The sequence below is a fragment of the Papio anubis genome, chromosome 10, assembly GCF_008728515.1.
Source record: "Papio anubis isolate 15944 chromosome 10, Panubis1.0, whole genome shotgun sequence".
Lineage (NCBI taxonomy): Eukaryota > Metazoa > Chordata > Mammalia > Primates > Cercopithecidae > Papio > Papio anubis.
Window position 1 is genome coordinate 121,243,647 of NC_044985.1, and position 19,156 is coordinate 121,262,802.

At 41.5% G+C, this 19,156-nt stretch overlaps 1 protein-coding gene across 8 annotated transcripts in view; it reads right to left on the reverse strand.

Annotated features, from left to right (window-relative positions):
- COL6A3 (collagen type VI alpha 3 chain) overlaps window positions 1-19,156 on the reverse strand; it is a 91,869-nt gene that overhangs the window by 60,752 nt on the left and 11,961 nt on the right. For 4 of the 8 annotated variants that reach the window (XM_031651631.1, XM_031651629.1, XM_031651630.1 and 1 more), the window contains 3 exons: window positions 12,506-12,626; window positions 10,361-10,978; window positions 3,375-3,977 (listed from right to left, as the gene is read on the reverse strand). In XM_031651631.1, the coding sequence (XP_031507491.1) occupies window positions 3,375-3,977; window positions 10,361-10,978; window positions 12,506-12,596 (1,312 nt within the window). In that variant the 5' untranslated portion in view covers window positions 12,597-12,626. Of the gene's footprint in view, window positions 1-3,374; window positions 3,978-10,360; window positions 10,979-12,505; window positions 12,627-19,156 lie in introns of those variants that run through there. The other 4 variants (XM_031651632.1, XM_021924184.2, XM_031651634.1 and 1 more) reach the window with 2 other exon arrangements.

Genomic DNA, 19,156 nt, shown 5'->3' on the forward strand with positions numbered 1-19,156 from the left:
GTGAGCCAGGTCAGGGATGCATCTGCACTTCCTTCCACCCGACATAAATATCAACCCAAACACAGCTGTCTTTTCTCTTTCATGTGGGTCTGTGGGGCCTGACTTCACTGCCTTGTTGGGAGATGAACTTGAAGGTCCTGCTACTCCTCGCCAACACGGCACAACCCTCTTCAGCCCTCCTCCCGCGCCTCTCTATGTTGTCCTCCATGCCTCGTCCCTGCGCCTCCATCAGACTCTCCTGACAAAGCCTCCATCAGGCCCGCGGTCTTCCTCATGCATCACCCAAGAAGGGGACATTTCTGGAGAAGACCACACAACCAGGTACCTGCATGTCAGAACTCCAGACCCCCATCAGGAGACCTGTGCCTGCCCGCCATCCTCCCATGCCTCCCTGGGAAGTTGACTGTCCTGTCCTCCAGAATGACTGTCTCATGGCTGTGCTCTCTGCTCAGCCCTCTGCCACTGCCTCCACCATGCCAAGGCCTCCTCATCTGTCTCTGAGAAAATAGAAGCCCTCAGAGGAGAGCCCCGGCTCCCACCCCTAACCCACAGCCTACCTGCCTCTGCCATTGGCTCCCAACCCACAGGCCCTGCTCCCTGTGGCTTCTCATCCCCCTACAGCAGCTGCTTCTCCAGCTTCCACGCATCCAGGAAGCCTGAACCTGGCTCCCTGTCAGGCTCCCTGTCCAGTGTGCTCCAGCTACACTGCTTTCTGACAGTTCTGGGAAGAGACCAAGCACCTTTGTGTTGCAGGGTCACCCCTCCTGCTCTTCCTTCTGCCTGGAGCAGTCTTCCCCTGCTCTCCACATGCTCATCTGCTTGGGTCCCATGCCTTCTCAGGGCCTTCCATCCACCTGATCTAAAATTCTCTTCCCCAGTCTTCCTATCATAGCCCTGTTGAGTGCCCCACTGCAACTTATCATGCTCAGAATATTTTGCCTGGACACTAGTTTATATTATTATCTCTTTCCCCATTATCCTGTAACAGACGAGCAGCCACATCTGTCTCATTAAACAGCACCATGTCTCCAGTGCTTGGCATAGTGTCTGACACATGACAGATAGTCAAGGATATTTGTTGAATATTTACAAGTTAATCACTGATATTAAACATGATGTTTGTAATGAAGGTTGAAACTCTACTTAGCTAGGGAAAAGCTGAAACAAGGGTCATGTTCTACCCATTTTCATTAAAAAGTTGAAACTTCTCCTGGTACAGACATATCTTCATCTGGTGCACCTCCTTTGTCATAAATTCAAGAAATCAAAATCCAGAGAGGTTGCATTTATTTAAGTTTGAAATAAGTTTGACCTGCCCAGGATCACACGACAGGGTCACATAAGACCAAGGACCAGAGACCAGCTTTCCCATCTACAGCCATGTCGCATCCTCGGTGTTTGCAAAACATAGGGAAATGTCTGGGCTTCTATACTTCGGGATGCAAACTAAAAGTATGCAAGCTCAGAGAAACCTTGGCAGGTCATAAATTTTCACTTGACTGTTTTCTTAACTGCCAGAGTCACACAACGGCGCCATGATGGAATGAGCGTGAGCAGCTCCAGGCACCCGGCAGGCAGTCCTGCACGCTGTGTTTCCATTGCTTCTCAATCACCATTTGCACTCAGAACATTATGCTCAAAATTCTAGTCTCCCTATTAGCTCATCTGAAGAATCTGGGCCAATTTTGTGGTCCCATCAAGTGAGAGGAAAAGCTGGAAAACCGTATGCAGCAAAACCTAAGCCACACGGAATTGGCCTTTCAAACTTAAATAAATGCTAGGCATAGGCTTCTCCAGAAGGCAATGCTCACATACACTTTTCTTGCTACATCACCAGATCACAGTTCCAATATACAGATTAAGTAGAGATGCCATTGCCTGAGCTTTCTACCTGCAATTTTTATTACAACAAAAGCCGCGGTTTAAATTCATCTGAAGCAAGTTTGAGATAACTCAGGGTGAATTTTGTAACCCTTGTAAGGAAATGTGGTGATGTTGTCTTTACATAATGCAGCAACTAGAGCTAATGATTAGCAAGGCACTATTAAGTAGATGTCAGTTCCTTAAATAAATAGATAGTGATGTTTTTCATCAAGACTTTAAAATGTTCTACTCTTAATTTCATACAACAGTATAGTCTCCAAAAGGGTTATTTTTAAGTTATTGTCACTCCTTTATCAAAGGAAAACCTCCCTTTATCAATTGTAATTGATACAATGGGTGAAGCAGTATCTTATTACAATATTTATCCTGTAGACCCAGACTTTACTTATAAAGTTAACATATAAGAGCTGTGATAGTGTGTTATTTCACCCAAGAAAATTTAGATGATTTGTTGCAGATGATAATCAGAGTCTTATAGGAGCCTCGGTATCCATTCATCAATTTTCATTGAGCCCATACTCTGGAAGGACAATGAAGAGCAAGGTCTTATATTCAAGGACTGATCTTGTTAGAGCATCCCAGTGTGTAAACAACACCGGAAGTGAGTTGGGTGTTTCTGGAAACTGTTGGGGGCCACTGTGTCCCTAATTTACCAAATGACATCCTATTGGCCTCACCTAGGTAATGAAATTGATAGGTCTGAAAAGTGACTGATGTCTCAGAAAACAGTTCAAAAGGTGGAGGAGGCTATGTATCCTGATGCCCCCACCACACCTCCTATGTTTGTTAAGTGCGTATTTGTTATGTGACTTGGTTGTTTTTGTTTGTTTGTTTGTTTTTTAAACCACTCCAATTGGCTGTTTTGCCAAAGGCCCTCCATTTGAGCCTGTATCCTAATATTGCCACTCAAGAGAATTCCTCCTACACTTGACAAGCACAGGAAAAAAAAAAAAAACAAACTTCATAAATATTCCATCAAGCGATTGCACTGTTATTTCTTACCTTCAGAAGTGTAACTCTCAGCACCTAGCACAAAAGGACTTTGAGGAGACACCCTCACTCCATCTGTGCTTTTGGAAAGACACTGTGAGCACACTTCTAACACTGACTTTTAGAGCCCAGTGCCATGGTCCTGGAGTAACTTTCTCAGAACTGTAATGAGCCCCTCAAGCCCATTTTTAGAAAGACTGGATTATAAGTAGTTTAATAATCTCAAAGCAACAGGTTTGTTGAATTAGCCTTAAAAGCACACTTTCTCAGCAACTCATACTCTCGTAAGAGCTTTCACTCACTCATTGGTCTTTAGTTTTTCCGCACACTGCAACAATCACAAACATGACATCCAGGACCCAGCTCATCAGAGAAGGACTGGACTGTGGGTACTTACAGCTTCTCCTGTGGCGAATCATGCTGGTGCCCACCTTACCTCTACGAAAACCAACACACACAACACCCCACTCCCACACAGATGGTGAGAAGAGGATACATACCTTGTGTGACAATGGTTGGCGGTTTCAAGACAATGTGCCTTTGGGCCACGCCAACAATGTACGGCAGTAATTTCTCCTGGAGGTCCCCAAAGCTATGGAATTCCGGGACAGTAAACACCAAGTTGTCATCGGTAGCTATGTGCTGAAGCTCTGCCCTGGAGGCGGCCTGGGCTCCGAGGCCGAATGAGAACACGCTAGCCTGCTTCAGTGCTACCACCCCGTAGCGAATCTCGTCACTAGAAGGCCCGGCACTTATGAGGACCAGCACCTGGGGAACCCCTTCCTCCACACGGCTGCCCCCTGCCCGGGTGAAGTGATTCTCCACCACGAAATCAAGGGCGAGGCCAATATTGGCCAACTCCCCACCAGCAAACCCGAGGGCTTTCACTGCACCCAGAACCTGGGCCTTGGTGGAGTAGGTGTCCAAGGAGAACATGGTTCTGGGCTCATCGCTAAACTGGACCACCCCCACTCGGATCTGCTGAGTTCCAATTGGGAGTTTCTCAAGGAGATTTACAAGGAAGTCGAGAATGACTGCGAAATTGACACTTCCGGTGTTGTTTGATCCATCAATAAGGAAAATAATATCAGCAGAGTCTTGTGCTTTAAAAGAAAGAAATGCAAAAAATGTGAAAGCATTAGAACAAGTGACCACATGCATTATTCAGTGTTCTGACATGTTTCTTTGGAAACCAATAAGAAACACGAAATATGGGCAAACAAAACACATGTTGATGAAGGAATGTGAAATTCTCTTTCAGTTCTGCATTCTGAATGGATAAGAGGCAACCTCTTAGGAATCATCGTATAAAAAAGGGACATTTATAGCAATTTTTCATTTGTGCTGTCCTCGTAGTTAAATTTCCAAACATCATATTCACTTTTCTGAGGGGAGAATCTTGGGTGCATATTCTAGAAATTTGTTGGGAAATGTAGTTGCATGAATTGTCTGCTACCAAACCTACCGGGGAAAATCAATGAGTAGGTTAAGAAAACTTTAGAGATGATTTCTAATTTTTGGTCATTTCCCCTGCCTTCTCAAATGATTAGAAAAAATTTTTATATAAATCCACAGCTACAAAACAGTCACGATTTGGTGATTCCTCAGCCCAGTATGTTGCTCGATGCCTTAAGCAACTCCTGTTTCTTCTTCTTTTCTTTAAAAGCCAAAATGACCTTGTACATGCAACTTTGTGAATCAGAACTCAAACTACATTTAAAGTTTTCACGTAAAAAACACTTCGGTGAAATTTTTGTGTTTTTTTTTTTTTCTCAAATGATGTTTAGTTGTATAAAACTCAAATGCAGTTCTGGGATCGGGCAGGATGTTTTGTTCATTTATTTTGTCATTGCCTCTATATTCAGTCACCTAATGCAGAACAATGTTAAGTAGAATGATATTAAACCAGTCATGACATAATTATCCAACCTTGCTTTTATGACATCCTAAACTAGTTACCTAGAAGGACTATGAGCATCAAATAAACCCCAATCAGAATTCGCCTGGGGTTACACAAAGGACAGAAAAACAGCTGACCAAGACCTCTTTTCTCCCCCATAATGGCGAACAGAGAATTTCCATCCTGATACTGAGAACAGGGATGTACAACAGCCCTGAGGGAGGAATAGGGATCGAGAAATCTAAAACCCAGGGCCAGAGATTTCACAGCCTTAGTTTGAATGTTTAAATTTGGCTGATTTAAACTCAAGGAAGAGCACAATTATTCTAGTCGATGTTTTTAATAACTTAAGTATGTGTTAGGGACAAGAAGAGATTATGTGTGCGCTTATCTATTTATATTCTGGGATTCCAGAAAGATACACTCAGGGTATCATTTTTAAATGACGGTAATATTACAGGTAAGGCCATTCACTCTGATCTCTGATTTTTCAATGACAGTGAACATTTTATATTTAAAGTTAATGTTTCCTTGTGCCAATAAAATTGTTTTTGTTCTCACTGTAGAAAATGATGCAAAGCTTGTCTCACTTTGGGAGTGAGGAGTTCCCAAATTGAGGAGTTCCGCTCTAGTGAAATTACATTCTTACCCAAGCTCTTCTCATTGTGTGAACTGAAACAGAGATTGCCAGGGTTGGAACTGCTCTCTTCCCTTCCTAATATACATGAAAGTTCCTGACAATATATTTGCAGATTAATTCTTTGCATAGGGAAATATATTAACCGGGCAACATTGCTATCACAATCCTTCTTATAAGATATAATGAGTAGGATAATTGTTGTGCTACAGTAATTAAGATCTTGTGTTTTTAGTGATTGCCACACAAAAGTTTTATATAAGACTGAGCCCTTGATTAGAGCCCAAAGCATTTGCCCCTGTTCAGCCAAAATATACGATTCCTGAAGGATCTTCAAGAGGCTGTGGTGCCAGGGGGTGTGAATTACACAGAAAGCCGTAGAAATGGCCTACATCATTGTATAATACAGAGGCTCCACAAATCCCACAAAATTCCTCAACATTTCCCAGGCTTAAACCAATGACCTCAAAGGACATGGGAGGGTTTGCCACTTCCTCAGCATATCAAAACATTTAAAAGAAGGATTAAATATAATCAATACAGTCAAGTTTTTTAAAATGATCCCTAAGTCACAGGATAACACTATTTCTTCTCTATTTGTAACTTACTTTTGGGTTGAAATTTATAATCGTGCAAGTAAGATAAATGAACCCTGAGGGAAAATCCTTGGACATTCTCTTCTAAAAGACTGAACATCTACAGTGATCGGTCATAGAAACACGTTGGATAATTTGTCATCACTGAATAACAACATTATCCTCTTACACACACAATAATGGGACATACAAGGGCATGCTTTGTTATTCAGGAGAGCTGAAGCCTCAAAGGCACACAGGGGCCATGTGTGCTTGTGTACAGCAAGGCGGACCAATGACTAATGTTAATGTTACGAGGAATCAGATCTATGCACAGTTTGAAAGCTTTAGAGTTGTCTGGTTTTCTGCTTCTAGGCTTTGTGTACCACAGCCTCTATGGTGTTTTCTATGGAAAAGTTTTACAGTGTCCAAGGAAAATTCACAGTTTCCTTCGACATCCCTGGAAACTCTTTTCCTGAACTCACTGGTGTGGGCACAATGCCTTTCTTAGCTCATGTGATGCCTCCTTTCATTAAGAAAAACAAGTTCACATTCTTATTTCCTATGCAAAACACAAAATTGTAGATATATTTTACAAATTTAAAAATTCTTCATCCTTCACAAAGAAAAGAAAGCTGATACCATAATCTTCCCTGTCACCTTTAGCTTTTGTTTAAAAATAAAGATTTTGTATCTCAGGTATATCCATTTTTTTAAAGAATGATAGAGGGATTTTTTAAAACACAACCATTGGTGATTGATTATTTGAGTAGAGTTCATTGACAACTGTGGTGATTGTTCAAATTTTACACATATGTGTGTTTTATAATCAAGAACGCTCTATGGGGAAGTTACCTAGCAGACAGGTAGTAAGAAGAGCAGCCCTAACGAACTGCAATTTCTATAATCCTTCTAACTGCCTTTCCAAAAACTATAAGCAGAGATGTACTGTTCTTCCTAGGATTATTCTTCTATGTTTTTGCCGTGGAACATGCAGTGGGACGTGGTACTAGGAGGAATTGCAGAGTGATGTTAATTAGAAAAGAGACATGAACGGATTAATTTTCTGCCCTGGTGCTGCTAGTGGCTTGGACACTAGAAGACAGAGATGCTTTCTTGGCATAAAAACAAAGGTTTTATCATCTGTGTGGAAACACACGATGTTGGTAGTTTCATTTAACATTCATGATGGTAATCTCATTGTTTGTCCATTACATAATGGTTAAACATAAAGTCAAACTCGGCTATTTTTGTGAGTATGACAAAACGTCAATAAAAGATGTTCCATTTCTCTACTGGTCCCTTTCACTATTTGTTTGTTTGTTTGTTTATTTTAGACAGAGTTTCACTCTTGTCACCCAGGCTGGAGTGCAGTGTTATGATCTTGGCTCACTGCAACCTCCGCCTCCTGGATTCAAGCAATTCTCCTGCCTCAGCCTCCCGAGTAGCTGAGATTACAGGTGCCCACCACCACACCTGGCTATTTTTTGTATTTTCAGTAGAGACGGGGTTTCACCATGTTGGCCAGGCTGGTCTCAAACTCTTGACCTCAGATGATCCACCTGCCTCAGCCTCCCAAAGTGCTGGGATTATAGGCGTGAGCCCCTTTCACTGTTTTTTGATAGGTCTTTGTTATTATCCTTATACTCCAAAATGTGATGGATCAGGGAATTAATGATATTGATACTATGGTAACAAACAGTGCAGTTCATTGTAGATACCCTCTTGTCATTTCCTGGTAACCTGAGTGGTTTGGGGTGCTCTTGGGGACACCCACCTTTTCCTGTCATTTGGCAGGACTGATGCCTGTGTGGTAATGCCAGGGGGGAGGCCTGTCATTTGGAAGCAGGGAACACTTTTCAGTGTTTGAACTGCCTCTCACTCCTTCCTATTGAGAAGTAGACCCACTGGGTAAGGGCATCAGCACTGCCAGCCCCGTTAAAGCTGAAATCAGGGGTAACCACTGGGAAAACCATTTTATGAACAAACTGCTGCAACACCCTGGGGCTGGCTAGTTCTGAAACCCTCTTCTTCACCAAGCTCTGCCTTCCCAAGACAGCTGGTTCCTTTCTGCTGACGTCGGGTCATCTCTCTTCAGCTCCTGCTGTCTGAATCCTTGTTATGAAAAACTGACCTCTGGTACTGCTTCTCTACAACTGCTCCATTATCCTGATTGCAATCTTGCAGCTCTTCTGCTGTCCCTCCCATGTGGTCCTGTAGAGTGATGTGTGCCTCCAAGCCTCAACTCTCTCTTTCCTGCCCCACCATCCCTGTGTATTCACAAGAGACTGACTCTCCATCAGTCACCTGACCTCCTACCTCCTGTCTCAATGGCTGTCTCGGTGGTAACCATTTTTAAAAGTACAGGAGAAAAGTCTGTTCATAAATCTTGCTTCCTATGATCAGTTCCCCTATGCCATGTGGTTGCCCACTCATTCTTTTTTGATTCAAAGAATTATTCACTTCCTCATGCCTACTAAATACACAGAAGAGTCTCTAACCTTCCTACGTGATTTAGTTACATCATGTTCAGCCTGCATCCACACTGCAGGTTCTGTGGTCATCTCCAGACTTTGAGGACTGTATGGACAACGCTTGTGAGCACCAGCCTCTCTGGTTTCTGCAGTAGCTGGCTGTCTACAGTTCCTACACATCCGAGGACTACACTGAGCACCACTGGAAACTCCTCCAGCCCTGAGATTGGCCCTTGGAGGTCTCCCTATCTACACACCAGCAGTGTCTCTGACTTGCATACTCAGCTGTCTCCAGGGCTCTCCTTCCAAGCCCTGGCCTCTCACCCTCTGGCTCTTCAGAGGTCTCCTGGCCCATTCTAGTTCTCATTAGCTCCCCACACTGCCAGGACACCATGGTAGGCTATTTTAGGAATTTACTAGCCACCACTCTGGATTTCCTTATTGAGAAAATTTTCTTCTGTCCTCTCTATTGTTCCCTTTTTGCAAGTCCCAGTTCTGGGAACCCTTTTGATCCTGGGAGTGCCTGAGACATCTGCAGAAAGGCAGGGATCCACACTAATGGAGACGCCCACTGACTCATAATCTCTGATAGCAACTGGACACCACTGCAAATCAGCAGTTGCTTCCTGAATGTTTTGTGACCCCTCTTCACATCCCTATAGCAGCTAATCAAAAATAACTTCAATCCCTCCAAGACCCCAAGCCCCACTGCTCCCCTCCTTTATTGAGATGATGGATGTCAACTCAGCTTGAACTCTCTCTCAATGTGCCTCTTTTCCTCCTGAATATCTTGGAAATACAGCCCCTTTTCTCATCCCTTCCCTCCATCTCAGAGAACATGTGTGTCTCCTTTCTGGAGCCCAACTCTCCCCTTGGATTCCTCTCTCATTTCCTGCTCATTCCACCCAGAATTCTCTGCTACCAGCTATCAAATGGCTGCATGGACTGATTTTCTAACAAAGGGGAGGGCCCTCTGCTTTGTCCATCACTAGTGAGTAAACTCTAAGCACTCATCACAGTTGCTGTGATATGGTACAGTTTGAAATTTTACTTGTCAAATTCCTTCCCACTGGCCATTTAGGCACTTAGCCCTGGAAGGAGAGCTAATGGACTTAACTGGTTAAATAACTTGTCGGCCAATTGTCTCTGTACATGCAACAGCACATGACACATCAATGCAATGTCCACGTGCTCTCAATACTTCCAGAGTGGCTCTCATCAATGCCATTAGAATTAGAAGGGTCGCTGTGGGCACAGCCATGATTACCACATGGAGGACAAGTAAGACGACCAGACCCACAGCCCAAATGCACAGCCTCCAGCTCTGGCTGTCACTAATCATCCAGGACTCAATTCCTTCCAAATTGATCTAGACTGGATCATAGCTGAGGTTTCTTGCAATTCCGATTCTACCAACACTTTTAAATTAACTCCATGGAGTAGAAGAGAGGAGCTCTCTGCTAGTCCACTGGACACAAAAACAGATGCCCTCGCTCCCCTCTCAGTTCATGCACTGTCCAACAGGGAACTTTCCTTAAATGAAACAGATCCCAACACCAGATACAGGGGTTTGATCAGATGCACATCTCACCACTCTGAGGCTTTCTTTTCTAAGGAAGGCAGAGTGCTTTGTGGGATCATGATATTAGAATGTGGGTTTTTTTAGAGTGAAAATATTAGTTGTTTAAAAAAAGACTCTTCTTGTACGTAGGTGAATGCCCTACTTGGGGAGAAGACTACGGAAGAATATTCCAAATTAAACCTTTGTTTTTAAACCTGTGAACATTCATCTCTTCCCTGGCCCGCGCGCCATCCAAGCTGTTGCTTTAAGGCCAGCAGTTGCCAAGCTCATCTCCCAAGAACAGCAGGGCACGGCATAGCTTGGTGGCATTGCCATTACCTGTGATGTCTTTAAGGGTTTCCGTGTCCCCAGCCCTTTCTGGACTCACAGATGAATGCACATAGGACACTAAGTTTCCTACTATGTCATGAAGTGAGGTAAAATTCTCTAGGTTGAACACATGCATATTGACTGGTTCACTTGCTATTTCTTTTAATGCTCCTTCATCTGCATCCTCAACTCCAATTGCAAACACGTTAACATCAGCAGACTTAAGTTCCGCTGAGGGCAGAGCAAGGCCGTGCTTCGAGTGTCCATCAGTTAACACTACGATAACCTGAGGGACTCCGTCACCGGCCCGGCTTCCAGCAGCCTTGGTGAGGTGGCTTTGCATTACGTATTCTAATCCTTTTCCAGTCTGATTGGTTCCCCCAATATAAGACATGTTGGAAATATGAGAAAGGACTTCTTGTTTAGTACGATACGTATTTAACAGGAACTCGGTATGTGGGTTTCCGTTGAACTGGACCAGAGCAAAATGGAAATCATTTTCTCCCACAGCTAAGGATTTTACAACATCATATAGAAACTCTCGAACAAGTTGGAAATGTTCCTCTCCAATGGTCCAAGAGGAATCCACTAGAAATATTATATCAGCAGCGGCACCATTTTTGACATCTTTAAAAAAAGACATTGGTTTAGATTTTTCTACTATGTAAGCAATTACTTCCTATCAGTGCAAAGCCTTCCTAAAAAAATTTGGTTTACACTATATTTTAACTAAACACTTCACACCTCACTGGTAATACAGGAAGGTAGACTCACTTACCTGGGAACCAGGGACCTGGACCCATGCACTCAATAGCTGCTGGTGCCCAGTCACTAGCCCAAGTTCCATACTCAGAGACCACCATGAATGGGCCAGTGGCATGCTCCAGATTGAGGAAACAATTTCCTGGGCTGTCTTTAACTCAAACATGATTCCCTGTGGCAGTTTGAGCCCCAAGACCCACCTGATTAAACCAGAAGGAAGTCTTATCACAGACAACCAACCATCATTTTATAAATTCATTCTTTAGTTTGGAATATGAAACTGGGACTTGACAAAAAGAAAAAGTAAAAATTGCTATTTTCCATTCACTAACCCCCAATGCTTTGGGTAATTTGCATGAAAAATAAATATAATAAATACATGTTCTTTAAGAGAGGAGGACCTGTGTAAATGTAGAGAAGGGAAAAGACTTATTTTTTCCAGATTTTTGAGCAGGAACAAAAGGTATTCTAATTAGTTACTGTATATTTTTCAGAGCCAGAAAAGTCTTCATAGATGTCAAACATTATCTATCTCGTTTCCAGATGAACCCAGTTCTCCCTCAAGGGTAGGAGCTCAGGGTATCAGGCTGTCAGTGGCCCGCCCCAGGAGGTGCCCTTCTGCAGCTGTGAGCCAGGCTTGCTCCTGGACTCTGCTACTTACCTCGGGCTGACCTGATGCCCCAACCCACGTTCTTCTTCCATTGAAGTGACACTAGACTTCCCCCCATCTAAGAGCAACCTGGCCTGCAGGAGGAATCCCTCAGAGGCCCAGCTCTCTGGGTCAGGGAGAGGGAGACCCACCTCAGTCCTTTCCAGCTTGCAATGCATGAAGCATTTCCCACTTTTCTAAAACCCTGAAATCAAATTCCTAATGGAGTTAATTAGAATCCGTGTTTTTAATTCGTTTCGGGAAACAGAAATCTTAAAGATCCAACGATCCTAGATGAAAATGCCTTTCTGCATGTGGAGTTAGAGAGAGAGGGTGATCTTTGTTTTTTTCAGGGAAAATAGTTTTTACTTTCAATCATTGACTTCTGCCTACTTTATGTGCTCAGAGACCAGCCAATGCCAGAAATGTGGAAAGTCCCTTCAGGTGGTAAAACATTTGAGATACAAACTTTCCGTTCACATCCAATGTAAAAACAAATCATTTTCAAGCCAATTCCAAAATACCAAACCCAAATTTTAATAAAAATAGGTCATCTCTCACTGGATAAAGAGTATCTGAAAAGGTCTGTAAACCCTATAACTATCCTATCTGACTCTCCTATAATAAATGGCTTAGCTGCCTTAAAAACATATTTAAGCTCCATGTCAGTGCATGATGCCTAAGATCTAAAATCAAAGAACGCTATTTCTTTTTACAAAATCAGGGACGTTTCTGGCTCTTACCTGCTTGCTGCTGCTGGGCATGAGTTGTGGGAAAGCCTGAGAGAAAGAGGCAAAAGACGGCCACTAAGGGCAAGTGCCGATGTTTCCTCATTTTGAATTTGTCTAAGCACCAGATATGAACCTAAAAGAGAAAATAGGGCAAAGGGAATGATCAGTTTTTGAATCTCATTATGCAAAACCCATCAAAATGCCATGCTTTCCATGTCTCTTTTTAGACTTCCAAGAGGACTTTGTATCTGATTCATTCTTTGAACCAGCAGCAAAAGGATGGACGATAAATAGATAGATGATCGATAGATAGATAGATAGATAGATAGATAGATAGATAGACAAAAATAGATATAGATACATACACGTGCACATATATGCATATATAGAAGGAAAGAAGGAAGGAAGGAAGGAAGGAAGGAAGGAAGGAAGAAGAAGAAGAAGGAAGGAAGGAAGGAAGGAAGGAAGGAAGGAAAGAAGGAAGGAAGAAAGGAAGGAGGAGGGAGGGAGGGAAGGAAGGAAAAGGAAAAGGAAAAGGAAGGAAAGGGAGAAGAGAAGAAAGGAAGGAATGAAGGAAAGAAAGAAGGAGGGAAGGAAGGAAGAAGGAAGAAAGAAGGAAGGAAGGAAGGAAGGAAAGAAATGGAAGAAGAGGAAAGAAAAGAAAGAAAGAAAGGAAAGAAAGAAAGAAAGAAAGAAAGAAAGAAAGAAAGAAAGAGGAGGGAGGAAGGAGAAAAGGAAGGAAGGAAGGAAAAAAAGAAAGAAAGAGAGGAGGGATGGTGGGAGGGAGGTAAAGAATAGGTAAATGAGAAGTGAATAGTCAGAGCTCTCTGTCTAAGGTGACCTCAGATCTCTTCTTGTTAGCAGAATATAGATCACATGTAATGACACTGCTCATTGTCCTCTCTGGACATTCTTAAACATAGTTCAAAGAACACAATTACATTTTTAGAAAGTAGGCATTCCATAGTAGTTTCTCCACAATCTGAAAATATTCTCTTTCTTTTTCAAATTACAAATGAATGAAAATTTTATCCATTATGAAAGATAGTTTTGATTAAACATACAAATGAGAATTTTTGAATCCAGTGACTATTACTTTGGCCACAGCTAAAAGCTATGCAATTAAACCTTTTTTTCCACCCAAAGTGATGTGGGCAGCAATTTGGACATAGCATATTCCTAAGCAAAGAGCAGAATGGAAATGGGTCAGGAGTAAAGGCACTCATAGGCACAAAAGGTGTCAGGTTTTGACACCCAGCTTAAGTTTGTAAGTCGTGTTTAAAAGAACCTCAGAGGAAAGCTTCAGTTTATAGAGAGAACGGGCTTTGCCCAAATCACACCAAATGCAACCCAACCACACAGCTGGGACCACGTCAAGCCTTGTCCATATTCTCTATTAATATTTAGCACTTTTCCTCCACAGAAAATCTGCCATATGCCAACCTCCAATCTCACAATGGAATGAGCCCAGGGTGATTTAATTAGTAAGACTGTGAAGGCAGACCTGGAGGCTAACTGCTCTGTTGCACAGTCTCCCACACCCACGGGCCTCTGGGGGCTGCACACATGATGCCCCACCAGCCAAGTTTATGTTGACATGAGCTCAGTAGGTGCGTTATCAGACCTTTCCCCTGCCAACACCTTCTCTTCCTACCACAAGATTTTGTGACAGCCTCTTCACTCTCCAATCTCCAATCTAAGAGATCAGCTTGGGGGCTGGGGTCTCCCTTAAGACCCCTCCAGAGAGCTACCCTAGGTCTTTCTGTCTAGGCTGAAGTCCCCTTGCCAAGACAGCACCTTTTTTCTCCTCTCCTTGATGCAGGATTCTGGTTTCCCTTAACTTTTCCTTAGACCACAGCCAGGGCTGCCCACAGGACCCTGTGCTCTGAAGGGCCCCACGCTCAGTTTGATGCTTTGATGTTGCTATCTTGGAATTGTTAAAACATTTGAACAAGAAGCTCATTTTCATTTTGCAATGATGTGCATGTCAGTGACTCTTCTTACCCAGACTGGCCAGGGGTTCCCCAGTTAGGAGCTCTCTGGTCAGGGGTTCCCTTTGCAGAGGTTTGGGTAAGAGTACTGGGGAACAAGGACATTGGCAACACAAGTAGGCTAGGATGTTATCAAACCACCGTTTTGGGTGCCATGTTATCAAAAGTTATTCAGCATCTACTATGCGATAATTGCAGTTTTTCATAATTTTTCATAATGTGTCTTATTTATCTTTACATTATCCTTAGAGGTAGATGCTGGTCCTCATGCTTACAGGAAAAAATGGGAGTGCAGAGAATAAGTGGCCAAGGTGCACAACTATTCAAAGACACCTTGGTGCTCAATAGCACCTGCCACACTGAGGTTCATAAGATGAGAGGATAAGAAGAACATTTTTATTCCTCCATGAAAACTCCATGATTCCATAGCAACTTTTCAATCAAGTTCACCAGCCTGAATTTGGGCTTTTTAGGAATCAGAAAAGGAGCCAGTGATATTGGGGAAAGATAAGGTGCTTGGAATCAGATAAATCTGGATCCTGGATCCACCACACCCTACCTCAGGCAGGTGGTATACTTGCTCAAAGCCTCCATTTCCTCCTCTACAACAAAGAGCAATGACAGCCATGCCTCTCTTCCAGCCTTCTGTGAAGAGCATGTGGCAGGCTGTTCAGTAAATGCCTGACGCAGAATGGATGGCAAGTGAACTCTACCTACCATTCTCCAACAACTTAGGTTTCATCAGCATTTTCCAAAGCACATTCCATGGAACACCCATTCCATTAGATGTTCTAAGGGGTAAAACAGGCGTTCCACGAGCAACACAGTTTGGAAAGTGCTGAATACCAAGCTTCCTTCTGGAACAGTTACAATATACAGTAATGTATAGCAGTCCCGAAAAATAAAGAAACCTGCTGTACTTGATTTAACCCAGAATTCCCCAAACATATTCCATCAACTATTCCTCTCCATGCATCTAATTTTGCTAAGTTTTTACTCCTCTGAAGCAGCAACCAAAGGCATCTCCACCTGCGCAGGCCTCCACTGAGCCCAGGTCACTGGGCTTGCAAATATCTGTTCTCTCGGACTCCGTTAACTGTAAGTGGGACCCATGTGCCTTGATGGCGGAGCTCGCCGCCTGCCTGTCACCAGGTGAGAGAATTAGAATGGGTAGACAATTGACGTTTCCCCAGAGAAGCCCAGGGGAAGGACCAGACTCAATCTCATTATCAGCATGAACTTTCATGACACTAGTTAATATTGTCATTTTTTCTTACACTGAGTTTCAGGAAGTACTATTTGATATTGGAAATGATACAGTGTAGAGTACAGTTAAATTAGAAATTCCATTTGATTTAAGAAACTGAAATACACATAATCTAGGGAGATTGAGTTATCATCATCATTTCACTGTTAGGGTTTAAAGGTTAAAAAGAAGTCTGTTTCACAGATTACAGCATGTAAAGGCATTCAGCATCAGTGTGAATGAAAATCAAAAACATCTTTTTGGTTATCAAGTATATGTCAGATTTTGAAATGTGACTTTTTTCATCTTATAATTCTAAAACCCCAAATGCTTCTAAATTGGTTTTATATCCCCTGCATCAGGAATAATTTGACAATTCCCTGAAGAAAGCAAGGGGAAATGAGAGCAAATCAGGCACGTGAAACTGTTCATACAAGACTTTGGAAAGACTGACGAGACTCCATGAGATCTGTAAGAAGTGAGGACAATAACACACCAAGAAACTGGATAAACTAGAAAAAAAAATAGATATTTGCTTGAAATATATAATCCACCAAGACTGAATCATGAAGCAATAAAAAAAATTCTGAACAGACTTAAAACTAGTACAGGGTTGAATCAGTAATCAAAAACCTTCCACAAAAAAAAAAAAAGAAAGAAAGAAAAAGAAAAAAGCCCAGGACCAGATGTCACTCTTGGAAAATTCTACCAAACACTTAATGAAGAATTAACACTAATCCTTCTCAAACTTTTCTCCAAAAAATTAAAGAGGAAGGAACACTTCCAAACACATTTTTATAAGGCCAGTATTATCCTGAAACCAAAATCAAAGACATGACAAGAAAAGAAAAATACAGATCAATATCCCTGTTGAACACTGATGCAAGAATTCTCAGCAAAATACCAGCTGACCAAATCAACAGCACATTAAAAGGATTATACGCTATAACCAAGTGGAATTTAATTCTAGAATGCAAGGATGTTTCAAAGTTTGAAAACCAATCAATGTGATACGCCACATTAACAGAATGAAAGGGGAAAATATTATCATCTCAATTAATGCAGAAAACGCTTCGGACAAAATTCAACACTCTTTCATGATTTGAAATAAAAACACTCAACAAACTAGAAATAGAAGAAAATGACTTTAATACCGTAAAGAACATATATTAAACACACACAGCTAGCATCACACTCAATGGTGAAAAACCGAAAGCTGTCCCTCTCAGAGCAGGAAAAAGGCAAGTACGATCTCTCTTACTACTCCTATTTAACATAGTACTGGAAGTCCTTACCAGAGCAATCAGGCAAGAAAAATAAATAAAATGCATCCAAATTGGAAGGAAGAAGTATAATTAACTCTGTTCACAGATGACATGATCTTAAATGTATGAAATCCTAAATACTCCAGATATTTTTTAAAAACTATTAGGACTAATAAATGAACTCAGCACAGTTGCAGGATATAAAATCAATAAACAAAAATCATTTGCATTTCTAGTCACTAACAATGAACTATCCAAAAAGGAGATTAATAAAACAATCACATTTATAACACCATGAAAAATAATCAAATACTCAGAAATAAACTTAATGAAGGAAGCAAAAACCTGTGCACTGAAAACTATAAAACACTGTTGAAAAAAATTAATAGAGACACAAACAAATGGAAAAGCATCCCATGTTCATGGATTTGAAGACTTAATATTGTTAAAATGTTCATACTACCCAAGACAATCTACAAATTCAGTGCAATATCTATCAAAATCCCAATGGCATCTTTTGCAGAAATAGAAAAACAATGCTAAAATTCATATGGACTCTCAAAGGACCCTAAATAGCCAAAGCAATAATGAGGGGGTGGAAAATAGCAAAGCTTGAGACCTCACACTTACAATTTCAAAAGATATTACAAAATGACAGTAATGAAGACAACATGATGCTGACTTAAAGACAGACATATGAACCAATGGAACAGAATAGAGAGCCCAGAAATAAAACCTCATATATATGATCTTTGAGCTTCAATAAAGCCACACAATGGGGAAAGGATAGACTCCATTGTATAAATGTTCCTCAGAAAACTAAAAACACAATTACCATATAATTCGCCTATCCCACTTTTGGGTATATCCAAAAGAAGTGAAAACAGGATCTCAAAGATATATTTGCACACCCATGTTCATTTCAGCATTATTTGTAACATCCAAAAGGTGGAAATAACTTAATGTCCATCAATAGATGAGATGAATAAAGAAATTAATTTATTTCCACAGTATTTTATAGTTTTTAGTGCACAGGTTTTTTTCTTCCTTGGTTAAGTGTGTGTGTGTGTGTGTGTGTGTGTGTGTGTGTATATGTGTGTATATATACACACACAATGGAATTTTTGCAATTATGAAATTGATTATAGATTCCCAAGTCTGCTTTATCACAAACAAAGAGTATTCCAGGATTGTGAAGTTCAGCCAACTCTGAGATAGAGTATGGCAAAATGCCTGTCTGTATCATTGTAGGTGTGTAATAAATATTTGTTAAATTCATTAACTGCTACTCCTACAACTCTCCTAGGACTTTGCACTGTTATTACACCACTTATGCTGTAATTTTCTTTATTTCTTTTTCTTTTCTTTTTTTTTTTTTTTTTTGAGACAGAGTCTCACTCTGTCACCCAGACTGGAGAGCAGTGGCATGATCACAGCTCACTGCAGCCTCAACCTCCCAGGCCCAAGCAATCCTTCCTTCTGAGCCTCCTGAGTAAATGGGACTACAGGCACACACCACCACACCCAGCTGTAGTATTGTTAGTAGAGACAGGATTGTATTTTTAGTAGAGACAGGATTTTGCCATGTCTCCCAGGCTGGTCTTGAACTCCTGGGCTCAAGAGATCCTTCCACCTTAGCCTTCCTAAGTGCTGGGATTACAGGCATGAGCCACATGCATAGCCTACTGTATTATACTAAGTCTTATACATGCCACATACAAGGAATATTAGTCAGCCTTATAAAAGAAGGAAATCCTTTTATCTACTACAACATGGATGAATCTTGAGGATATTACACTGAGTGAAACAAGTCAGTCACTAAAAGACAAATACATTACAGTATAATTCCATTTATGTAAAAGTATTTAAAGTAGCCAAAGTCTTAGAAAAAGAACTTAGAATGGTGTTGGCCAGGGGCTGTGAGCAGGGGGGCAGTTGTAGTTACTGTTTCATAGGTATAGAGCTTCTGTTTTGCAAGATCAAAAAGTTGTAGATATCTGTTGTACCACAAGGTGCATATAGTTAACACTGCTGTACTGTACACTTAAATATAGTCAAGATAGTAAGTTTCAGGTTATAAGGTTTTTACCACAATTAAAATAGAAATGAGGACAGGAAATATCATTTGCCAGGTTTTAAAAGCATGGGTAACTACCCCTAA